Source organism: Habropoda laboriosa, unplaced genomic scaffold (genome assembly GCF_001263275.1).
Source record: "Habropoda laboriosa isolate 0110345459 unplaced genomic scaffold, ASM126327v1 scaffold243, whole genome shotgun sequence".
Lineage (NCBI taxonomy): Eukaryota > Metazoa > Arthropoda > Insecta > Hymenoptera > Apidae > Habropoda > Habropoda laboriosa.
The window spans coordinates 252,211-273,588 of NW_017100433.1; the positions used below are offsets into that span (position 1 = coordinate 252,211).

A 21,378-nucleotide genomic window follows, 5' to 3' on the forward strand; every position below is an offset into this window, starting at 1 on the left:
GCGGAATCGGTTGTGAAAATTACCACCGCCGCTATCGAACATCCAGCGATAAAAGAGCCCCTTAATCTGTCTGTTTGTCCAAACTTGTCATGCTTGTATCGAAGCGTATTAGTATCTTATTTGCCGATTGGTGTTGGATCTCGCGAGACGACGGCTCTGCCCGTCCAAAATCCTCTGGACGAAGCAACCTCGTAGTCGCGTGTATCGACATCCGCGCGCTGTCACTTTCATTGCCATCCACATGTCCTTACATGATAATTGCGATCTCGAGAGGAAATCGGCCGTAATGTAACTCCGTTAGCTGTCGCCGACAAGGCGATAAAAAGGCTTCTGTTGTTTCACCGATCCGTGAGAAAATGTTTTCCAATATTCCACTTGGCATAGTTACGGCGGAAACGCGCGCACCTGTAACACCGATCTGTTCAACTGAGGAGACGCGGCTATAAATAGACAGACAGTTTCATCGGCTTAATTTGGTTTTGTCAACACAGTCTACGGTGTAAATCGTAAGGTAGCCAACGACGGGGGACGTTCGTGTATGAAAATAAAATAAAAGGGAGAAGGAAGAGCATCTACCCTGAGATGGAAGGAAAATTGTAAAAGGAATTGGCAACAGCGCCAAGTAAGAAGGAAGTTTGAACGCGTGTCTCCCTGGGTGTGCGCGTGTTCCTCGTGGTTTGTCCAGTGGCCGTGGTGCTGCTGCTGGTGGTGCTGGATTTGCAGCGGCACAGGCACACTGGAGAACGTGTGCTCACGCAGGTGAGTCCTCGTGTCATAGGTAGCCGTGTCCGTATAGGGGTCCGCGGCATACCTCTACATCCAGCCCGAGCGAAACGCTCCGATGAGGCGAACGTACGTGTCAGGTACACGCGTACGTGTTCGTTATACAACTTTTCCAGCAGTCACGGAGGCGTAGAGGTGAGCCGGTGGCTTGTGGACGATCCAAAGTGGGGGAACAGAATGCGGAATAGCCTAGAATGTGATGTGAGCGCTCTCCATAGCACTTCTCCCTTCTCTCTCTCTCTCTCTCCTCCTCCTCCGCCACCTTCTCCTTCCCTCCCTCTCTCTTCTTCACCCTATCTTCCTTAGGCCACCGCTCGCCCGACTTGCTCTTAGCTTCTCCCCGTCTAACGCTTTAACGCCATGGCCAATTCTTTTTCCCTCGTTGTCCACGTTAAAACGTCAACAGGGGGAAGTCACTTGATAATTCAACGGGGGAAGATTCATAGGTCTATCCCCGGCTTCTCGCTCCGCTTTACGCTGCGATCGCAATCTCGATAATCAGAGGCGAGGTCGGCCGTCCACTCGAAAAGAGGCGAGGGAGGATTCCCTTTCCGAGAAGCAACGTCGTCGAAAAGTAGCAAAAGACGTTCGATGGAAAAGCAAGAATCGGTCGACACGCGTGGGGGGCCACCTGCTAAGGTTTCATCGAACAAAAGGACGTTTCGAAAGATCTGAATATCGGGATAACGCGATTAGTGTAGCACGGGGCGCGACTCTACGCCACAGGGACCCCACCGTTTCTTACCTTTGCCCAAGATTTATTTCCAGTTAAGTAGACCTACCGCCTCGAAATATAACGATTAATCATCGCACCCGTCGCGATTCCATTTCGATCTGTATCACCAGCAATTCGACGTCGATCGCGAGTGCTCCTCCTTGCAAATCAAACGCTGTTGCTTTTCCTATAAATTCGCGATAGTTGTCCACGGCAACTGGACATGTTTGAAATGGTCGAAGGAATTCGTTTCGAGCTGTCCGTTTCATGGTTCGCCGCGTTAGAATTAACAGTCGCTTGAAACACCTTTCGTTACCGCGCTCGATTTCAAGCTTGTAAAGCGACGAGAATAATCGAGAGATTGTCGTAAACGAGCTTGTTACCTTTCTCGAAGGAAAAATTGACGAAGCGACCGATAGATAGGTATAGGTATACGTATATGAAGTACGTAAAGCGTAGACTCGCGCCCATTTGCTCTTTAGTCCCTTCTCGTGTTGCAACGCCGATGATACGGCAATGACGATAATACGGTAATAGTGGTGACGTTACGGTAATGTCGATAATTATTTAACGATCGCTCGACGTATTCCAATGAAACCGAATGGTGAAACCTTTCGCTAAAATTTACGCGCCAGGTTCGATGGGAGGGTAATCGACCGACCGGTGGACAGATTTTCCAGAAACGTTGGCGAACGCGAGGAGACGGTTGTTCGGGACAATAAGGGCGTTGAGGATATTATACGGGTCGGTGGTTTTCCGAATGAATGGCTAATGGCGTCGCGTCGCGTCGCGTCGCGTCGCGTCGGTGTGTCCGAAGAGAAAATTAGTGGTCACAAATCAACGACAATACGAGCGCTATTGTGTCCGGTGTGGTGTGCCCGGTATATCTGCTCGATCCTCCGAAACTCTGGCCTTCTCCTCCTCCTCCTTCTTCTTCTCCTGCGTCTATTCTTAGTTTTCTGGTTAGGTTAGGCACAGCACGGCGCGGCACGGCACGGCAAGAAAGGAGGACGAGTTTGCCGAACTGTTTCGATCGGTAGGATGACGAAATCGGCCATTAGTCAAATTCCTGGCAAAAGATTGTAGCGGCGGTGCGATAAGTTGCGCAACGAGGTTGGCATGCGACTCGACGCACATGCAACTGTATGATTTCAATGACATATACGATGACAGCGTGCGCTGGGTAGGGGAGGTCTGGAACCGGCTCGCGTATTCTTGAAAGGAAAGGTTACGGCGCATCCTTTGAAATTCTGACATTTCACGATTGTTTCGCGCGTAAAAAGCGGTCGATCCGGCTTTGCCACGCGCCACCACCGATCCGGGGATTTAAACGCTCGGAAACGCTCGGAAACGTTCGGAAACGCGATTGGCGGCGAACGGGGTGGAAAGTTGACCAATGCCGCAGTGGAACACCTGACCTGATCATCGTCCTTGTGAGAAATTCGCCAAGCCGATTCCACGTAACGTACACGAGACACGCACCGGCCTCTTTCGCGTAATTTCATTAATGTGCCTGTTGGTAAATTAACCGAAAGCACGCTCGCTCCGACACAGCGTACTCCGTGCTTCGTACAAGCCGCAGAGATAACAGTTATTGTTGTCCTGCGCGTTTCGCTCGATAAGATCGATTACACTCCATTCTCGAATTGGACGAGTACCTGCCTATCGATCTTTCGTTCGCTCCTTTCGCTGACAATCAGCCTTGAGCAGGACACGGGGAGAAGAAGAACTGGAAAGGTCTGGAAGAAGTGAGGTTCCACCGAAATCAAATAAAGCGCGCGCTATTGACTCGCGCAGGTCAAACAGATTATGTATTCTCGTTTAAGCGGCTCGTTATAGGTCTACCTGCCATCTTATCGATGGCTAATCTACACCGTGAGATTTGGCAGAATTTCTATCGAGACGACACGAGTCCCGGATATTAATGTCCCGCTGAGATTCCATTCTTCCTCTCCTCGCCTCGCCTCGCCTCGCCTCGCCTCGCCTCGCCTCGCCATGCCACGTCTCGCCTCGCCTCGCCGAAAATTTGTCGGGGCCATTGGCGTCATTTCGGACTACATACATATTTCTACACGCCGTTGGACGAGAAAATAGGAGGAGAATGGAAGAGCGACGGAAAGTGTCGGTTGCGATGCGAAGGACCTCGCCTCGCCTCGCCTCGCCTCGCCTCGCCTCGCCATGCCACGTCGATGGGACTGATCGAGAAAATTTGTCGGGGCCATTGGCGTCATTTCGGACTACATACATATTTCTACACGCCGTTGGACGAGAAAATAGGAGGAGAATGGAAGAGCGACGGAAAGTGTCGGTTGCGATGCGAAGGAGTCGCTCCGTGATAAATACCTTCGGTATTCGTTGGCGAGTAAAGACTGATTGGAGCTTACCGGTCTACCGTTCGGCTACCGTCTAATCTCTGTCCTATCTTTCCCTTTATCCTTTGCCCATAAACGTCTTATTGTATTCGTCTAAGCCCCAAAGGGATCAGTCTTGAGCGGGGATTCGTTGAAATGCATCGATTTCCGTTCCTCGCGGCGAACGACAACGTTTCGTTTCGTTGGCAATCCTGGTACGCGGTTCCGCCTCACCGATCAATCACATTCGCCGTGCTTTTCTTCCCGCGGTAACGCCGAATTGCGTCTCTACGGGTTGCCATTGAACTCGACGTGGTTCCGCGAATTCCGAGACAGATCGGGAGCGAAAAAGGTCAAAGGAGCGGAAGAACGATGCAAGTAGCGAGGAAAAGAGAGTGAGAGAGAGGAGAAGGAGACGGGACAAAGGAAGGAAGGGAGGGAAGAGGATAGGAGATGAGATGAGATGAGATGAGATGAGATGAGAGGAGAGACGAAAAGGATGAGAGGAGGAGGAGAGAAGAGAAAGGCTGATGGAAACGTTGGTAGAGAGAAGCGCACGTGTGCGTGTCATACGAGTCCACCCAGTATGTTAATTCGCGGTGATGACCCCATCAGGAAACATGCTCACCGCTGAGTGGAGGAGCCGAGTTTTCGTCTCGTCGCTCGCTGGTGTACGCGCGTGTCCGTGCACACGCACGTAGATATACCTGGCTGCCTCCGAACAATCGTCATCCCCGACCACGGTTCACGCCCACGCACTTGCTCGAACATTCCAGCCGCAGAAACCGCGTCAGCCTAATCGTAATGGAATTGCTATCTGCTCATTAGGAACCATTAACAGCGGCGATTGGTACTTGCACACCGCGGCGAACACTCTTTAGTATCTCTGTCCGTCGAACGTCTTCTTCCCCTTCTTCCCATGCCACGGAGGGATGACAATTTATACCGATGAATACAGTCCCTGACGTAAGTCCTTGGCAGGGATGACGTTCTCCGTATTGTCATGCAACACCGTCTTCGCCTCGCCGAGAGATATCATCGAATTCTCGGTAGTATTAAAACTTTCCGATACGTTAACGTCTCGAGCGAAATCGAAATATCCGGTCGGATTATAGTTCGCGACTGGCCAATCAGCCGTTTCGTCTGAATAAACAGGGTCGCCGTGTCGGTTTTCCTCGATCGAGCATGTTATCGATAGAAAAAAATGGAACAGCGAGGACGGAAGGTCAACTTACCGGTTTCGCGATCGGCCAGGGGGACACGCGATCCTTGTTGCGAATTTTCGAGAAAAATGTGCGTCGAGGTAGGAAGCGTGGACAGGCGTGCGTGCACCGTTTGCGACTATCGCTTTCGACGAAGGTTCCTCGTTGCAACCGGTTCTTCTCGCTGACATCGAATTCAGCCCCCGGGTAATCGGCTCCGCGAATCGTCGGCGTTCGCGGTCACGTTCACCGGAGAGAATATCGCGAGAGCCGCGTGAACACCGATCCGGTCAAAGGTTGTCGAGGACCTAATTACCGGTCGGGGCAGAGTAATCGTTGCCCGATCGGAATTCGTTTCAAGTGGGTACCTCCTATTTGGACGTGGAACGGTTCCCCCGAATCGGGAGTCGAGACTCTCTCGAGAATCTAGCCGTGTCGTCGGAGAAAGAAAAGGAGCGTGTCGAGGCGTTACGGGGCAATAAATTTTTAGGTGAATCAATAAAAGCGGCCGTGATAATTAGATTCCTCTGAAAGCGGTCGAAGGGTAGAAGGAAGAGAGACTGGTTGGAACAGTGTCAGCTTTTGGCTGGTTTATTTTCGGTGGACACGAGCAGAGGCGCATAGGTAGGGACACGGGCACGGGCACGAGCACGAGCACGGGAACACGAACGAGCGAAGGAGGAGGTGGTGTGGATCAGGATTATTCGGATAGGTGGATGTCGTGACCGTGAGGAGTAGGTTTTAGATTAGTCACGGGCCAAAGGAGAGAAAACGGGGCGAACGAGGAGCGAGTTCGCGTCTAGGGTCCAAGATCGGTGGCCAGGTAGCCACTTGGTCCGGGTAGGACGAAGCGTCCACGTTCCGGACCGCGTCGCGTCGCGTCGCGTCGCGTCGTTCTCTCCTCGCGCGCCACGCCGGCTCCAACCAGCCGGCTGATTTATGGCGGCCATTCATTCTAATCGTCTTGCATCTCGCAGCCCGGAGCAACCCTATCTACCGTGTATAGTCGCGCTTTTCGAGACACCGCCCTCGGCGACCCGTAGCTAATTGAATACAAAAATTCGAATATTTAGTCAAGCCTATAAACCATTTAATTAACGAGACTCTAACGGCCGGCTGACTGCTCTCCGAGCCTCTTTCGAACCTCGTAAATATTCCCGCGACTGAACAACGCCGAGACTCTATCGTCCGTAAGGTACAACCAAGTCTCTGCTAGCGACCCGTTCCTCCATTCGAAAAGAACTCTAGCGAATTCTTTATTAAAAATTTGGGCTATCGCGATCGCGGGTCACTCGGCCGGAGCCGACTGTAGGTACTGTTTATTTCATTTAAACGGACGGTCTGCGCGTAAAACCGATTTGGTTTGCCAAGAAGGAGCGGCCTACCTACCAAACGGATGAAATCATGACGGTTAATTAGGAATAAATAGGTGTAATTTCCTTTAATAACCGGTTCATAGACTTATACCGGCTATAATCGTAATAGCTGCGATTCACGTGGCCGTAAACTAAGCGGAATGAGAAGGATTGACGGTAAAAAAAGGTAAAGTCGCGTTAATAGACCGCAGCGGTTTTTATACGCTTTATCGTTATTTCGTCGTGTTTATTTGCCCTTTGGTAATACTACGTACTGTGGCGGAAACTTAGTTATTCGGGAATTGAAAGAATGGGCAGGAAAAGAAGTTGAAATGCGGCGTCGAAGAATGGAAGGAAGGAGATTGGGTGGTTTGTCCGGTAAAAGCTTTTAAGCGAGGGCTGGTGGTAAACGGAAGCGTAACGACAGTTCGAAATGGAGTGAAAAAGGAGGGATGATGGAGGGAGAGGGAGTTTTCTCCGGAGGGATGAGTTTGCACCTAAAGCGGACAGCCGACACGCGAGGTCGGCACGAGACTACGGAGGAATAGGGGCCGACCCATTGGCTCGTTTAATTAATTAAAAGTGCATTAGCGGCGGGGGTTAGCCGAGTTTATACGAGGGTTCCTAGATATACGTGTGTAACGATCTTTCGACCGGAACGGCTGCGCTATTGCTTTCGTCAACACGAGAACGCCTCCGGAATAGAGCTAAACGGTTCCTTCTCCGTCACCCTTCTCCCCTCTTTTTGCCCAACCTTTCCTTCTCTTCTCTTTAATTTCCAAAAATATGTCCAAACTTCTCGCGACTAGGTCGGTACCATTACCACCATGGCGAAGAGGGGTGAGGCGTATTATCGGGATTACGGCGCAGAGAGTAGATAGAATCAAAGCACCAGGTGCAAATTACAAGGGGGATGACCAGGTAGCACGGAAGTTGGACGCGCTACCAGCTGACTGGTCTGCGAGCGAACCGTGTAATCACGTTAATGCGGCACGTCGTTGCCAGGAGTGATCCCGGTTTCGCCACAGGGATCACCCTGGATCGACTTTTCAATGACTCATGCGCGTCATTGCGTAACAGCTCGGACTCGATAACGATAATCTTGCTCCTGCGAGCGAGCGTGATCGTCGATGATCGTGCGCGTGGAGTAGCGGCGATCCTGATCACAGGGGACACGACCGAGACGACGAATCATCGGACCGATCCACCTGGAAATTTAATAAGGTACGATAATGGAACGGTCAGCGTAAGAAAGCGCACACGCACGCAGGCAGACGTTCGCTTCGAACCGCGATCGGCATTTCCAACGGAGGAGAGGAATCGAAGGCACGCGCGGCCGCCTGCTGGTAACAATCGGAAAATTCGGCCGGTCGATTTTCAGCACGGAATAATGCGACGGTATGACGAATGGGGAAAGTGGAGCGTAGGATCGAAGGATGAAAGGTAGAAAGCGCGGAGAACGGTTCGATTTAATGGCAATTTGTCGTTGTACGTAGATTTATGCGTTCGCGTAATATACGACACGTGGTCCCTAACGAGGGGAGTGGATTCACGGGATGCGCGGATCGCGTGAGACGACCGTCTAACAATGAGATCGATGATGAAGCGGCAGGCGAGCCGCGAACCACCGCGAGAGTGGACTGCCCGACCGGTCGAAGGTCAGCCACGCGACTTTCCCGTGTTCTCTTCTTCCGACCGCGCCGCTACCGATACCTTCGAAAGCCGTGGTTCGCCTAGTTAGCTCGAAAAGGGAGATAGCTCGGGAAGGGGTTAACAAGAGTCACGAGGCGATGATGGATCGCTACACGGTGGGTACACGGAGGGTACACGTAGGGAATTTTATTAGGTTGGAAGGCAGGTATCGAGGGTGTCGAAGAGGTCCCCTTTTCTCTGGGTAAACAGCGTGAAACGGTATCTGGCGAGGCTTGCGGGTGACCCTTAAGGGAAGAGCGCTGACTAACGCAACGCAAACTGCTGGCTGTCGAGCGGTGCTCGGTGTGGGTGAGGGAGGGCACGAAATAAAACGAGACGAAACGATACGAAACGAAACTAAACAACGAAGATGCGCCCACGCGTACACGCGCCTTTTAATATGCCATAATGCGTTGCATGTCCATATTCATTAAGTAATTTTCTGGCCTGAAAGTGACGGGCCGGGCCGGGCCGGGACGAGTAACTATTGTCGTCGCGCGTATCCAACGATCGAGGGATTAGATTTCCGGTACGTTCGCCTGGTATGCCGAGGAAAGAGTAAGGGAGTGAAAAATGCGAGTCGCGTTCCGACCGAAGGAGTAGCCTAAGAGCGATCGGTGTATTATTTTCCTCGGAGCCGCATTGTCGCCTGGATGTCCTTTCGTTTCCTCTCTTTCATATTTATGATTCGCTCAACGACACGAGAGCGCGGTGGGTCCGTGCGCATAAATTTCCGTGCCCTGTGGTTACGGTGAAATCGCGGGCGAGCGCCGCGTGATTTTCTCGCGAGCGCGCCATGGACGATTGTTTCGCGCGGCGTCCAAAGAGAAGACGAAAGAAAGAGAAGAGGAAAGAAAGAATGGAGGAGAGAATGAAGGAAAGAAAGAAAGAAAGAAAGAAAGAAAGAAAGAAAGAATAATTTGGACGAGGGCAATTTGTCGACGGCGTAACGGTAACGCGGCGTACGTGAGGTCAGCCTCGCTAGCAGGTTTCAGGTGTAGATACGTAAGTACGCGGTGCGCGTTGGTGAAAATGCCGCGTCCCCGCGACGATCGGACACGCGAGATAGCCGCGGGTCTAGCGCGGGTCTAGCGCGGCTCGCGATAGCGTGACGACGATTTGTCGAGGAGCAGGTATCCGAACAACGAAAGAATAACTCGATTCGAAGGCGATTTGTCGATCGGCAGGTATCGGAAATCTAGCCGCGAACGCTCTCCTACACTTCCACGCGTACCACCTAGAGCACATAGCTCGTTGTATCAACTAGGTGAACGAGGCAACCGAGGAGCCGAGTCCTGAGATCAAGTCACGCGTAGCCTAAAGAAAGTTGTTTAAAGGTCAGTGTAGCTCGACTTGCATCACAAATGCCAATCTAGTTACGAAATGTGTACAGGGAACAATGATACTCTCGTGGAAAGCGATTCGTTCCCTCGCGCACTGCCTCCTCCGAATCCTCTCCTCTTACCATTTCCAGTGAAACGTCGATTCTGCAACCTTACAAATTCCCCAAGTTTCAAACCACCGCTCTTTCTTTCTCCTCATCGTCCCCGTCCTCGTCCTCTTCATCTGCATCTTCATCTTCTCTGCTAGAATTTTCGAAAATTTCGCGAATTATACGTCTATCGGTGGGCCGTATCTTTCGCGTTATTCATATCCGCGAAATAATGCTGAATAATTTCACCATAAATACGTGGCGCGTCTACGTGGGCGTAAAGTAACGATAATGCAAGTAAATAATGGACGCGAGAGTTTTATTACCTAGGCGGCTGAATGGCAAGATAGAATCTACGTGTCCGCGGCAGTACAGCCTCCTCGAACACCGAACGCGAAAAGGGAAGAGAAGGGAAGGGAAGGGAAGAGAAGAGAAGAGAAGAGAAGAGACGAATCGAGTCGAGTATGGAGTCGGGACGAGGACGAGACCAGACGTGAGACCAGCCAGACTCACCAGTCGGTCCAGTCTTTTCCCTCGGAACCTTCCGCCAACCGTCCGCCCTTTTGAAAATTCCTCTAAATCCTTCCATCTAAAGATCCTTGGTATTTTTTATCCTCCGACTTGATACCACCCCGGAACTCTCATTTTCCTCTTCCGTTTCTCCTTGGCGTTTTTTGCGCCAGAGATAGGTACTGTCCCTCGTCCACCACGAGCCTGGGTGTTATTCCTTTTCTGTCGTCGGCTAAATAAATCGTCGACTCGCCGTGCCGCGCCGCGCCGCGTCTCGCCGTCCCTCGCCGTCCCTCGCCGTCCCTCGCCGTCCCTCGCCACCAACGACATAGTTGTCTTCCTTTACGACTTTATAGACTCCACTCCTTTGTCTCTCGCACCAAGCCAATTCTCGTTTCGTTCGTTCCAACTATTCAAAGTTGCGAAATAAATAGTTATTCGATATATAGGTCGTTGATCGGGGTACCAGCTTCTTGCTCGCCCTATTCTGCCTCGATCACGACCTCCGTGCTTCGCTTACCTTCCAAACGTTCTACCTTCTAGCTAAAATAACCAAGTATCTACCAAGGCGAAGTTGCGAATTGGGGATCCAACCGATATCTCGTACTCTCGATTCAACTGAATTGCCTCTTCGGCGAGAAGGATTAGCTGGGAAATTGATCAATTTTCAATTTTCTTCATCGCGGAGTTTCTGGCAGTGGCATTCTCGAGAAACGTAAATTTGCATCTGAACTTAATCCTTTGATCGTGCCACGCCTCCTCCGTTTCTTTCTTTTCGCCTTGGTCCCGAAACTTTCTTTCTCCTCCTTCTCTTCTTCTTCTTTCTCAGATGGTAGGTAGGTTTGGGCCACAGGCGTTGCCCATCTCGCGCCATCATTTAAGTAAATTACCGGCTTGCCGCGTAAGAAAGGACACTGTTGTATTGTACGTGTCTCGCTCGCTCCTCCGCACTGCTGGCAAGGGTAACCGCGATATTTTCGGGAACTCCAAGTGAAACGGTTCGATTACACGAACATCGTCGAACATGCTTCTGGTAATCTGCGAACGCGAGTAATCGCCATTCGTTCGCTCGTGACTAGCGCGGCTATTTCGAAAGAATCCAAAAGATGGATTTCTCTTCTGCGTAAGTACTCGCGTAAGTAGTGATAACGGCGTGCGGTAAGGCGATTTTCGGAAGTTGACGCGTCCTCGACTGGAAAGCTCTGCGGAGAAAAATGGCGGACGGTACGCGCGGCTGACATTTGCCCGCACGTTTATCGCGATAATACGTCTTTAGGTCAGAGGGTGTGGCCTCGCCAGATTGATTCGGCGAGCTCGCTTCTGCGCGCTACGCTTCGTTACTGCGAACAGTATGGCCGCTTTCCTTGTCGCGGCTCTTCGACCGTCACCATCTTTCTTGTCCCATTGTCCCATTTGCCCCGAGACCCGATAAAGCTGTCGCTATACGATCGTTCGCTTTCCATAATTATGACGTATACGAGGGGAGAAACGGAAGACCGGCGAGCGACGCTTCGGGGAAAACACCGTTTTCACCCAAGTTCGGTAATTTTCCAGCCGTTAATATGCATTTTCGTAATGTGGAGCTGCAGAAGGAACGTATGCCTCGATTGGAAGCAGTTCGGTCTTGGGTGGAAGCGATAGAAGAATCGGAGGATTAATTATGGTAGAGAATTGCCGTGAATGAGAGCAGAAGCCGCGCGTGCGCTGGCGCGTTCCTTTGTGAACCGCGAGGCCGCGATTGGTTGGAATAAAAAATGCTAGGCGGCACGAGCGAACGCGAACACGTATAGGGGAACCAGAACGCGAACGGAACGCCAGCTACGATGACGATGCTCTATCTATCGACGGCGTGGGTGTTCGTTCTCGCTCTGACAGATTCGAAAACGCATTATTAACACCGACGGCCCTGACTCTATGATTACGCGCATTAATAGCCGGATGGACGAACTTTGCTCGCGCTCGGCACTATCATTATCGCAACGCCAAAGAGAGACACGCTCGGAACAGCGAAAAGGAAAAGAGGAGGAACGCGAATCGGCCGAAGGGGCGGCGACTGAAAAAAGAACATTAGGTAACGGCTGTCGCGCGAATCGCAAAGTCCGCAAAATTTCGTTAGTCCTAGCTGCGGCCGAATAGGGATCTTTAACCGTCGATTTTCCTTTACAACCGAAATGAAGACTCGAAGGCAGCAGTTTGCGACGGTCGTTGGTTATTTTATCGATGAACGCGCACCGAAGCCCGTCGTATGGGTCCTGGCCGACGACGATATGCCATTTAAATATAATATAATGTTTCGCGCGCATATCGTACCTCGCTGCAAACTCCTTTTCAAATTGCATATCAGGTACGATCGAGTGTTGCGAATATACCAATCTTCCGACGATGAATAATTCATTGTGTAAATAATTCATAAATCGCTATATGTATAAGCTCGCCGGACGGCGAGCCCGAATCGCTCGCTTCTTTTTCCATCGATTCGTCGCATTTCACTTCCACGTGCCAGCGGAAAATTTCTCGACCTCTCCTGGAAAATTCTACGTCCTGCTGGCAAGTCCGAGTCGCGATAGGACTGTTTCACGCTGCGACAGCAGGATCGATCAGCGACGATGGCGCTTAAAGATTCACGTTACGTATTCCATACCGTTTCGTTCGATCCGCGTTGTAACGGATCGCCGAAGTGAACTTTGAACGTATGTACAATACACACACCTAAGTCGGAACGGGGTCCAAGTTTTCGGAGATAGGTATCGCACGAAAACGATAAAGTCGTAAAATCGTTTAGAGAGAGAGAGGTAAGGGTGAAGGAGCGTTAAAAGGGGCGTGATGTATCCCGGCACATTAAAATATTCGGAATGTTATGCGGTCTGCGCTGAGAGGAGAGAGCGTGGCGTGGCGCACGAGGGCGGCGTTGCGCGTGTACAAATCATGCAAAGAATGACGCGGCATCGGCCCGCTCCCTCCCATCTTCCAGACGAAACTGTACCCTTTCCTCTTGGTTCGCGCCCCTCCGGCTCTGCGATACACAGTTCTCATATGCATCGCAGGACTGGCTGGCACGAGGCGTGCGGTGTAAGAGACCTCATGCTGCACAGCCCTCGATGCGTTCGTTGCATATTAACCGAGAGAACAACGTGCCGTATGCGCTTTGGTGAATCAGCATACCGCAAGTCACTCGCTCGTTTACTTGTCCGCTGCTTGGTTAACCTACTCTGAGACTCGTCGCCTCTTCACCATCCGATCTATCATCCTACTATTCTCGAGCTTGTTCGCCTTTTATTTCCAGCAGACGTCGGACCTGGACACGTTGCTATGTAGACAGGAGCTCGACCGGCTGCAGAAGCTCGACGAAGATGACCCGGAGAAGGAGCCGAGGGAGTCGGCGGTGCAGATGGAGGACTTCTTCGAGGTCGGGGGACCGGTATGTCGGCCGCAGGCCAGCTTCGTCTCGTCGAGGAGTCAGCCTGCGGGGAACGACGACGACGTGTTCCTCAGGCCGCCGCTCTGGGAGGACATCACCTCCAGTATACAAAAGCTCGACCCGGAGAACGCCGACATGCTGGCCTCGCAGTCTCACGTCAAGATGGAGACGGACGAGGTCGCGTCGCCGGTATTGTCGCCGGTCGAAATCAAAACGGAGCCGTTGCCTCCGCCGCCGACCTTGCACCTACTCGAAGGACCCGTTTCGAATTCGGTGCCGAGCTACGCGAACGGCCATCCCAATCCGTCCACCGGTCCTCAGCCGCCCCACCATCGGACCACCTCTGCCGCCTTCAAGACTTTCCCTTCCAACAACAACAACAACCACAACAACAACAACAGCAGCAGTACCAACAACAACAACCACAACCACACCAACAACAACGCCGCTGGAGCCAACAACAACAACAACCACAACAACAACAACGTCGCCAGCAGCAACAACAACAACAACAGCAACAATAATAACAACAGCAACGGCGGTAGTGGGAACGGTAATAACAATAACAACAATAACGACTCGACGACGAGTCATCACGGAGGTGGGAATCAGATCGGTGGCAGCGCGACGTCACCGCTTTACGGCTCGATGACTAGGTTAATGTATATTTCCCCGCTGACGCCGCCGATTTCTGATCCTGGCTCGCCGATAGGGGCTCCACCGAGACGGACACCGCCTCCACCCTATCCCCAGCCCTCCATTATGAATCCTCCGCACAGGATTCAAGCCCCAGCCATCACTACCAAATTCAACAGGCGGAACAATCCCGAGCTGGAGAAACGTCGCGTTCACCACTGTGATTTCATAGGTAAGTTCCTTTTTTCCACTCGCCGCTACGCGAACGATAGAAAAGAAAAGAAAAGAAAAGAAAAGAAAAGAAAAGCAAACACGTCGCTCGAGTTTTCAGCAAAAGTAATCTCGATAACCGCGTACCTATACATGCGGACACCACTTTGGTGTATCGATACTTGCATTTTCATCGCAACAACATATGTTTTCAGAGAAAGAGGAACAACGCTCACGGTACTGGTAAATATTTCGTTTTGCAGGTTGTACAAAGGTCTACACGAAGAGTTCGCACTTGAAGGCGCACCAGCGGATACACACGGGTGAGTGTCGATTTTCTTCCGGTGAAACGCGCAAGCGTTTTCGGCGCGGCCGTGGAAATTAGATATGTACTATGTAGCTCATCTACGAAGCGAAACGGAGCGTTTGAAAGCGCGAGGTCGAGCACTTGGCGTGGGCAGGGCGCGGTCGCGGCAGCCTCTCCTTCTTTCCAGCCTCTTTCTCCGTTTAACCTTCCTCCCCGTCGCTCTCTCTCTCTCTCTCTCTCTCTCTCTCTCTCTCTCTCTCTTCCGTCTGTGCGCGCGGTGTCGCGCAAAGGAGCCTCTATCATATGTAAACGTATAAGGAACGCATGAAGCGTGGTATGCGACTCTCCGCTTCGTAGACTCGAGCTAGCGACCCACATCCTGTCCGTATCCAAACACACTGCTCGCTAACGCGCTCGTACCTACTACACCTACGTGTATTTGTACACGGTCGAGCACGAAAGGGGTCTCGGGCTGATGGCTGAAACGACGCAGAATCATCTCTCCGGTGTTGTCGCAGAGGCGAACGCGTCGTAAACGAAAACGATCGGTCCAGCCGATTATAGATCTAGGCGCGCTTCGTTCGCCAACGAAACGTGGGAAAGCGGTGGATTCCCGCGTAGATTAGCAACGGGTAATTGGCGAATTCCAAGAGAGCGGTGTTTCGAGTTAACTGGTTAGGTTAGGTGCTGCTTCGAAAATTCTCTCTCTACGCTCTAGCTTTGCTGAATGAACAGGAGTGCCAGCGAGAGAGAGAGAGAAAAAGCGAGAGAGTCCATTCAGAATACGTGGTCTTGGCGTCGATCCATCCCGCGTCGCACCGCGACTATTTTTCTCGCCGATGGTCGCTCGATGGAATCGAAAAGATGGAAAATACCGGGACGACGAAGCGGCGTAAACGCGGGCACGATCGCGAAAGCGGACGTTGCACGGACACGGAGAATAGATGCACGCGTGCCCACTCGACAGCCTCTCGCGGAATGCCATCTAAACCGCGATGTACCACTTTCGAATTGATACCTCCAGCGGAGGTATCTCGTTTTGCGGTAACCGCGGCGCGCGACTCGCGTCGACGACCACCTAGAACCTTGGAAATTGGCCAACTGTCGTGAATTTCGACCAATCCTCGTCCATATTTTTCTCCACCTTTTCTCGCGTGTGTGGCAACTGGAAAATATTCAATGTACTCTTTCAACTCTTTCGTAGTTGGGCACACAGATTCGAAGACGTTCGTTCCATAAAAGATTCGAGATAGCTGACATTCGATCGCTCTCGGAATTCCTTAATTATTAGCCTATGTCCGTGGTCGATAAGGGACTAGCGTGTAAATGCCTTTCGTCTCTTCCCCTTAGCGCGTGCCGCTTCCCGGGATTCCAACGATCGCTCGAGAGCGGCGCGATTATCCTGGTTTACTTTCACGTGCTGACTTTTCCTCGCCGATCGTTCGTTTTATTCGAATGATCGATGCGGTGGAATTGGAAGGCGGGCATAGAAAGGTATGGAGGAAGGCGGGTGAATCGCGAGAGAAAAGGCAGTGGCGTAGTTGGTGGGTCCGGAGCCTCGGGCACGTGGCGCTCCTTCTTGAATGAACGAATCGGATAAGTCTGTCAGCGAGGTCGGCATTCACCGGTTGTCGGACGCACACGCGCTTCTCCCGTCGCGGAAAAGAATATCGGCCGATCGCTCGTAAATTATATACCGTCCAAGGTGGAACGTCTATATTCGAGGATTGTTCGTTCGGCCGGTCGTGAGCGGACACGTCGATCGATTCTTGATCAACGCGAAGGTATTACGCCGCGGCTAGTTTAGTATTCTGTTAATGCGTTCGAATGCGTTATACCGCGTGTAAGCTATACACGTTGCGTGCTTCTTAATAGGAAAGTTTCGTGCGCGCGTCCACCGATTCCAGGGTTTCGCGCGAGACAACCTTGGCCGGATCATTTTTTTCTCTTTCCTATCCACACGGGGCCGATCTTATCGATCTTCATCGAAATTTCACTGGAAACGGATGCAAAAAGGTTTTCGGAAGCGATGTCTCGTTTCGAACCAAATTCACGACTAGTCGGTTCGGTTCGATTTTCGGACGTGCGTAAGTACGTTGGCAAGAGGTGAGAATCCGACGGTTGGGAGTTGCATCGTGGAAGGAAGGTAGGTAGGTAGGTAGGTAGGTAGGTAGGTAGGTAGGTAGGTAGGTAGGTAGGAGGGAGGGAACCAACCGATTGGCACGTAAGCGAGGAGAAGTCTCACGGTGTAGAATACGCGGACACGAGGCGAGCAACATTCTTGCTTCATCCATGCTTTCGACTTCGGCAACCTTCTGCGCGGCGCGGCGCAACCGCGTGTTTGCTCGTTTCGTCGGCTTTAAAAGACAACACGGCCGAATCGCCGTAACGGTGTTTCTCGAAAGGCTGGACGGTAGAATCGGCGGAAGGTCTGGAGGCGGATTGTCGCGGGCGAAGCGGAGTTTGGAGAGCGAGTTGTCGTGCGACGCTACGAATGCCAGACACCGTGCCGCGCGCGGTGAAAGTGATCCGAAATTAACGGGGACGCCTCGAGGCTCGTAGGCGTCGTCGAGCCAACGGGCACACGCGATTCAACGATACGCCATCTGGAACGTTATCAACCTCGTAAAAAGCCGAACCAGATCGTTGGGAAGCACCTCCCTGAAAAACTGGATCCGACACGATCGAACAGTATCCGAGAATGACTTAACACCTGGCAATTAGATGACGCGACGCGCGTTAAACGCCTTTCTATTTTTACCGAGACCGATTTACGCGTGAATCGCAACAATCGTCATCGTTTCCCGTTTTTTCTTTTTCTTCCACAGAGACGGATACTAAGTAGTCGAGCAAAAAAAAATTACGAACAAAGGAGGCACGCGACGAACATGGCTGGTGGTGCGGATAGAAAAGGTGGTGCTATTACCGGAAAGCTGGTTCGAGCTAGTCCTTTTCTCTGCGCCGCGGCGTCTCGAAGAAATCTCCGCGGAATTCTCATGAACGAGCAATACCGTGAATGGATGCCGCTCGTGGTGGTAATGCCGATTGTATGGGAGTCGTGCGTGTGGCTAAGACCGGTTGGGGTCGTCTCCATAGCGAGACCGAGCCCCGTTCCGTACAGGGGAACGAGTCATCGGCATGCGTGGGCGTATTTCTCAGCTATCGAGTCTTCTCTCGCTATTTCCCGCATACCTCTACCGACCATTTTCCGATCGCTCTCTCCTTCCTTCCGAACAACAATCGGAATATCGACGGAGCAACCGAGGATCTTTGCTCCGAGCAAATACCTGTCCGTCCGAAAGACACGCTCGACCAAGTTAATTGGTACGTGTAATTGGAATGCGAGTTCGTACCTCGAGGAACCACGAGGTGAGGTGATGGTTGGTAGTTGGGTCAAGAAAGAGGAGAGACCTGTTTAAAGAACAAAGCGGTGCTCTTTGCGATAGCGATAGGTAGACGAAGAACCTTAGGCTACGAGAGATGCCGCGGTGACCTTTAACTGTACCCGCATGCCGCAATACGCTCACCTGTATTCTAGCGCAATCCGTTCGCGTTCTCGCTGATCCTGCCTCGCTCTTACTCCTGCTCCTGCTCCTGCTTTTCCTCGCCGCCACGCGCCCCGCCCTCTTGGCCTCGACTTGCCAAGCCGAGCCGAGCCGAGCCGAGCCGAGCCGAGTCTCGCCTCGCCTCGCCTCGCCTCATCTAGCTTCGCTGTAACCCAGCCAACGGTCCCCCCGAGATGCATACGCTCCGCCAGAGTCCAGTTAACTTTTCTCCATCGCGCGAAAACTCCGACGCTCGCGAACCCGTTAATATCCATCTTAGAAATTGCGTTAGACGACGGCTCCGGTGAAAGTGAGATCGTACGAATTTCACCCGTTTCTGTTTCAGGTGAAAAACCGTACCAGTGTCAATGGCCAGAATGCGAATGGCGATTCGCTAGGAGCGACGAATTAACTCGTCACTATCGAAAGCACACCGGTGCGAAACCCTTCAAGTGTGCCGTATGCGAGCGTTCCTTCGCCAGGAGCGATCACCTCGCCCTTCACATGAAACGGCATCTTCCGAAGCAGCACGCCAAGTGACCCTACCGCTCCACCGGGACTTCGTCTCCGTCTTCCTCCTCCTCCTCCTCCTCCACGCCCTCTCCCACTCCCTCTCCCTCGTCGTCATCGAGTGCGCGCGGCCCCGACCACGCCGATCTCTTCCAACCTTTCTCCGTCTATCCCGATTTAGGGGAAACCCGGAAACTGGACCTCCTTCTCTGATCACCCACCACCCTTCCATCCATTCTACGCCCGTGTCCTTTGACTCTTCTCCGCTCCTCGATTGTAGTCCAATATTTTTACCCTACCTGCATACTAGTTCGCGATCCACGGCGATAGTGGCTGGGGGGGGCCCCCCCGCCCTCTCGTTTTTTCCGAGAAGCAAAGGAGAAAAAACGAGCGAACGATCGAGGTGAAGATGTAAATTGAACAAATTCTATTTATCCTAAAGGGTTCCGCGTGTTAACTTATCAAAGTATTTATCCAGATTTCAGGACTCGGAACGAAACGGAACGCGAAAACGACCGAAATATTTTTCATTTGGCAACGTTCGCGAGTAAAAGTACATATCTTCGAATCTTTATTCGGTTTGCGTTCGCTGCTCGAAAGTTTTCGGCAGTTTCTCGCCCGACTGCTAAACATTCTTCCGCCTATTGCTCAACGATCACGTTGCAATCGTTATCGTCCCTCTTCCAAACAATCACACTCCGAATCACGTCCTTCGAATCCATCGTCCGCGCGAGTTGCCAAATAAAAAATATTGGTCGAACGCGGTTCGTTGAATTGGCTAATCTTTCGAGAGGATGCGAGTAGTTTTAAGGAAATGTATCGTTACCAGGCGTAAGAAAGGGTGCTGCTGCGAATACAATGGCATCGATTGCGTGATAGGTAAATCGGTGAAAGGAGGGGGAGGGGGGGATGATTTGCAAAGGGGTGCGAGCGCCGGCAGAAAGTTACGCAGAACCCTCCCGAAGAAAGCGTTAATTTATTTGCCAGTGTACATATGAAGGATGGGTCTGTAATAACTTGTCGAGTTAGGAAGTCGTTTCTTCACCAGTCCCATCTTTTTCCCCCAACTTTCTGTCGCTCGTGTTCTTTCGCGCATTCTTTTCACCTCTCACACCCCCCACCCCCGTTCCGAGTAGAGGAGTCTACAGGTTCTTCCCAATGATCGCTAAATCCGGTGCGATCTACGCGAGAAGAATCGATCGATATAGTGATGCGTAAATACGCACTGTTTAAATAATTTTTATACAAGAAAATTGTTCATAGCTACCGAACGTATATATTTAATAAAACACGCTATTTCTTATAAGAGGGATCTTTAATTTTAAGCAAACGATCGCATGATTTTTCACGAATGTTGTACAGAGTGTTGAACGAATATTCTTGAATTTTTCAATATGCAAAATATACGCTAAAGTAAGTGAAAAAGTTTTGATACCAGCATACATCTGAGGATTAAAATCGTTTCAAATATATTGCAATTTTCTATCCAGAAACACTGAATGATTTCACTATTCTCATTTATTTTATTTCATTTGAAGGTATAGTGATTATCAACGACGTGGAATTCTGTTATTTATACATATCTTATTTGTTTGTTTTTTTTCAATATATATTATAGGTTATCTTTCTATTTTAATTTTCTACTTTTATCTTATGGAATTTCCTACATTGAAAAATGTTAGAACTAATAATTAATTAATTTGTATTTGTTTTGTATTATAATTTGCTAATCGCACGATGAAAAATAATCCCCAGAATTATTGTACAAAAATGATTAAAGCTAATGTATTGTCAATATTGTATTTAGTGAATAGTAATTTTCCATTCTCCTAAAGTGTGGGAAATTAAAATTGAATATATTTTTAAATATCTTCGAAAAAGAAAGGCCAAAATATATAATACAAAAAAAATGTTTATTTTTATTCAATATACAATAATACATATAGCCGGAGAACAAGTTATTTATAATACTCAAGCAAAAAAAAAAAAAATCCACAATGAACAGACTTCATTTTTGCCTCAGCTTTTCTATAATATCCATTCACTTACTTTAACGCCTATTATATATCGTCAAAATTCTCGAACGTAACATTTTTCACATTCTGTACACGCTAAGGGTATCGACCTGCTGCAAATACCTCAAGCAACGAAAGCTCGCTCGAAATGGGTGCCAACAAATTGCTAATAATTTTTCTGCGACATCTGACTACCTGTAATGTCTGTAACAAGTATTCAATTTATCGAAAAACTCGCGACTCGTAAAACAAAAAACAAAAAAAATAAAAAACTTTTTATTATTTCTTCGTGCGGAGAGGGATGACCTATGCATGAGTGAGAAAAGTAAAAGGACGAAACGAGCAAAAGAGAGAGAGTGTGTGTGTGTGTGTGTGTGTGTTCGCGCGCGCGCGCGCGCGTGTATGTATGTGTGTAAAAGAAAGAAAAGCGACGTATATCCAATACCTACGTAAGTAAGTAGTTAAGTGTAATAATATCTGTATCATATGCGATTTAAATGTTCGATTCGACAACCTTCGCGTTCATCGAGCCCACGATCTTATCGATTTAATCTTATTTACATTTGCGGAAAGTAGTGCGCGTAATACGTACTTAGTACTTACATACGATAGACGAGAGAACGACTCTTTCGTTTAGTCGTGAGTTTAAAAAAAAGAGACCCCCGCGAAGCGATTTAATATCCTCTCTCTTGTTTCT

General features: G+C 50.4%; 1 protein-coding gene across 1 annotated transcript in view; it reads left to right on the forward strand.

Annotated features, from left to right (window-relative positions):
• LOC108575841 (1-phosphatidylinositol 3-phosphate 5-kinase-like) overlaps positions 1-18,906 on the forward strand; it is a 25,562-nt gene extending 6,656 nt beyond the window's left edge. The window contains exons 3-5 of the mRNA XM_017938749.1: positions 13,324-14,326; positions 14,568-14,627; positions 18,503-18,906. Coding sequence (XP_017794238.1) covers positions 13,324-14,326; positions 14,568-14,627; positions 18,503-18,696 — 1,257 coding nt within the window. The 3' untranslated portion in view covers positions 18,697-18,906. The remainder of the gene's footprint in view (positions 1-13,323; positions 14,327-14,567; positions 14,628-18,502) is intronic.
• The last annotated feature ends 2,472 nt before the right edge of the window (positions 18,907-21,378 follow it).